We start from the raw sequence: 4,003 nt of genomic DNA, 5'->3' as shown, positions 1-4,003 counted from the left end.
ACCCGCGAGCCCCCTTAAGCTGAATATTTGTGATAACATTTTAAAAACAGTACGAATAGATTGAGATATTCACATCTTTGTTTATAAATAGTGTTGTCTTAAAGGTATATTACCTTTATTGAAATTTGATTTTTCACTACGCATTCACATGTATCTAAAATTTTATTGCTAGGTCGTAATGTTATTAATGCAATAAAGGAGCATGGAAAGTTCAAAATGCAATATGTTTCCAAAAACTTCCAAAACGAATAGATATGTTGTTACACTACTGTCGTGGGGAGGGATGGGATTCCGCTTATATGTTAACTCCGCCACATTATGTTTGTATATGCCTGCCTAAAGTCAGAAGCCTATAATTCAGTGGTGATTAATTGTTTATTTGTTGCATGTTTATTTTTCGTTTATTTTTTGTACATAAATTATGCCATTAGTTTTTCTCGTTTGAATTGTTTTACATTGTCATTTCGGGGCCTTTTAGCTGACTATGCGGTATTGGCTTTGGTCATTGTTGAAGGCTGTATAGTGACCTATAGTTGTTTGTTTCTGTGTCTTTTTGTCTCTTGTGGAGAGTTGTCGCATTGGCAATCATACCATATCTTTTATTTTTATAATGTACTTGTATAGTATTGCCTCTATAACTATTGGCGTTCATTTTCGTGTCGTGTTTCCTTACCATTAGTAAATTGTTTCTCGTTTTATGATTAGATTTATCAAACTACAATTCTATTAACTAAGAAAGTGTTGGTTTAGAAAAAATCTTGCTGCACAAGTGGGTGCTAAAGGTGGAGCAGAATCTGCTTAACCTTCCGGAGCACCTAAGATAATCCCCGGTTTTTGTTGGGGCTCGTATTGCTTAATATTTTGTTGTGTAAGTTGTTTGTTGTGTACTATTATGTGTATGTTTGTCTTTTTCATTTTTAGTCATGGGGTTGTCAGTTTGTTTTCGATCTATGAGTTTGATTGTCCCTCTCGTTTCTTTCGCTCCTATTTTGTATGTATTTGATTTGAAATCGTTCATGTTGTATATAACTGCTTTTTCAGATGTACGTAGAACCTTCTAATAGGTAAACTAGACACCATGCTTAAAATAATTCACATGAAGAAGAGGAATTTCCAGACAACAGTTGTACGCCTGCTTCCATATAGTATATCACTCGGACTTGTTTTTACAATGTTCTGTTATATTTTCACCAACGTCAGATCATTAACGCTTTATGGAAAACCAGTTTTGTTATATGATGCTACAGGTAACACGAAAGTAATTCTTCCAACGATTAAAACTGTCTCAACTCTTCAAACATTACACACAAGTATGCCAAAAACGTTTGAACTGAATCAAACAGACAAACAACATGAATGTACTAGGTGCTTCTCAGAAAGCATTCACTTAATAATCGATAATGAAGAAATTTGTAAACCTAGTAACGAGTCTATCGATATACTAATCATGATAACGTCTTCTCCGCAAAATAAGTTAAGTCGAAACGCTATGAGAGATACTTGGTTGAGGCATACAAAAAATAACAAAGGAAATATCAGATACGTATTTCTACTTGGAGAATCGCCAATGACTAAAGAACTAGAGGAAGAAAACTTACAAACAATGGATATCATTTTGGGAAGTTTTAAAGACGCATACAATAATTTAACTTATAAAACATTGATGAGTTTTCAATGGGCAACAAAACGCTGTCAAAATGCACAGTTCGTTATGAAAACGGATGATGATGTGTACGTGCATATTCCTGGGCTAAAAAGAGTCATAAAGGAGAACGCAAATGCGTTACAGAATGCCGTTGGAGGAAGATGTCAACGTGTTGCAAGTCCTGTAAGAGATAAAAGGTCCAAATGGTATGTTTCATTTGAAAGCTATCCAGAAAAAACATATCCGGGTTATTGTTCTGGTACTGGATACGTTACCAGTTTGAACGTTATCACTAAAATAGTTGAAATATCAAAAAGTGTTCCGTTTTTTCATCTGGAAGATGTGTTTGTTGCTTTGTGTATCAAAAAACTTGGATTAAGATTACACCCTTTAGGCGGTTTTATGCTAGCTTATGATTTTGTCCATTGTAAAAACAACGATAATAAGTTAGTAACTATTCATCAAGTATCAGTCAGCATGTTGAGACGTATTTGGGAGTTACCTTGTAATGCAAACATAATATGACTGAACTATGGAAAAATATACAATGTATGTTGATGTTTTTATAGATGAGTAAACCCAATAATATGAATAATGAACAACGTATGAAATATCTAAAATTTCATTAGGATCAATATCCGTAAAGCTTAAAAATAACAGTATTATAATTTTGTATATACATGTACTAAGACATCATTGGCGAACTTGAATCATGGGGAACAAATTTAGTATTTTCCTATCTTGTGCCGTTTAAAGCAATTATCATGACACATCGCAATATATCTATCAAATTGTCACAATTGTTATAAGGATACAAATTTAGCTGTCAGTGAGCATGGCCTGATATCATGGGCGGAAAACAACTCCGGGTCACCAATGGATCTTCAACAAAACCATACTATTTATTCAACATGCTTGTGCTGCTTGTACTGCTAAATAGTCGAACACAATCTTTGCAATTCTGCAGCAACATTAGGATCTTTGATTTTCCACGCTTTACACTACAATAATCATCTCATTAAACAAATTTAAACTTTTTCTATAAAAAATGGGAATCGTAGATATAAATTTCTTGTTTTGGGGTTATAATAACTCTTCGTTTGTGAAGAACCACATTGCTTATGTCAGTAAATACAGTAAATATGATATTATCAAAATGATGAACTTTGTAATCAACAATATATTTGTTCAGTTTTGGAGAATTGATATTTCACTGATAGTCGGTATCCTAATTGGTACTAATCGTGCACTCCTTCTGGTTTATCTGTCGTTGTACTAGTATGAATCAAAATTCTTTTAGAACCTTCTAAATGTCAATAAGTGAACTTGACATTAAGGATACTACTGATACAAAAAGGACTGCTTCATGGCTTGATATTTTACCCAATAATGAAAACAGATGGACGACTTCACACCAAAATTTATGACAAACAGGCTGTTTTCAACTTCCCTATTATCAATTTCTTATTTCTCAGCAATAACATACCCGCTACTCCGTCCTATGGTATGTCATATCTCAATTGACACGTCATGTTCGTGCATGTTCACACTATTCTGACTTCATATACAGGAGTGCATTCTTATGCAGAGACTGCTCCAAGAGAGTTATGAGGAGGACAAATTAAAATTGACACTCTATAAACTGTATGGACACCATCACAAATTAGTTGATCCGTTCGATGTGTCGATGTCGTAACAAAATTATAATGTTAACCTCGTCATAGATTGTGGTGCAACATCTATGTCGTATGTATGCTAAGTACCTAACGTCATCTATTCTGAATATGACTGTTATACCAAGAGTGAATTTACATTGGTATTTTGTACATTCAACATTCATGTATTTTTGTTTATTTATGTTATGGTTTTGGTTGAATAATATGTTATGTCTTATTGTTTGCTGTCAAAATAATAACAAAATTGCATTCCATACCGTCATTGTCAGGAAAATTGTTCTGGAAAAATAATTGTATAAAATTCGAGATTGCATGTTAGTTACGTGAGAGCTTTACCGTTTTCAATATCCTGTGGTATTTGTCGTTGATGCAATATATTCCACGTTGATCTGTTGCTTGCATTTTGTTTCGATAATTATATTATGTTTTGTGCGTTTCTCAATTTCTTAGCGGTAGGTTTGACAAGCCATTAAATCATGTTTAACCCACCATTTCTTCTTACAATTTCTTGTATCAAGTCAGAAGTATGACAATTGTTATCAAATCGTATTTATTTATATGTGTTTGTTTTTTGTAGAACTTCGGTGTTCCTGTTATTCCTTTGTTTTCCTCTTGTGGTTGATGTTTTTCCCTCTGTGTTTGGTTTGTAACCCGGATTTGTTTTCTCTCAATCGATTTTCGT

At 33.4% G+C, this 4,003-nt stretch overlaps 1 protein-coding gene across 1 annotated transcript; it reads left to right on the top strand.

Annotated features, from left to right (window-relative positions):
• Window positions 1-1,048: 1,048 nt before the first annotated feature.
• Window positions 1,049-3,738, top strand: LOC139519338 (beta-1,3-galactosyltransferase 5-like). Its single transcript, XM_071311340.1, has one exon. The coding sequence runs from the start codon at window positions 1,079-1,081 to the stop codon at window positions 2,168-2,170; it is 1,092 nt and encodes a 363-aa protein (XP_071167441.1). The 5' UTR covers window positions 1,049-1,078; the 3' UTR covers window positions 2,171-3,738.
• The last annotated feature ends 265 nt before the right edge of the window (window positions 3,739-4,003 follow it).

The sequence above is a fragment of the Mytilus edulis genome, chromosome 1, assembly GCF_963676685.1.
Source record: "Mytilus edulis chromosome 1, xbMytEdul2.2, whole genome shotgun sequence".
In the NCBI taxonomy this organism is placed as follows: domain Eukaryota; kingdom Metazoa; phylum Mollusca; class Bivalvia; order Mytilida; family Mytilidae; genus Mytilus; species Mytilus edulis.
Note: the sequence above shows the minus strand (reverse complement) of the source record. Positions and strands in the feature narration are given on the sequence as shown.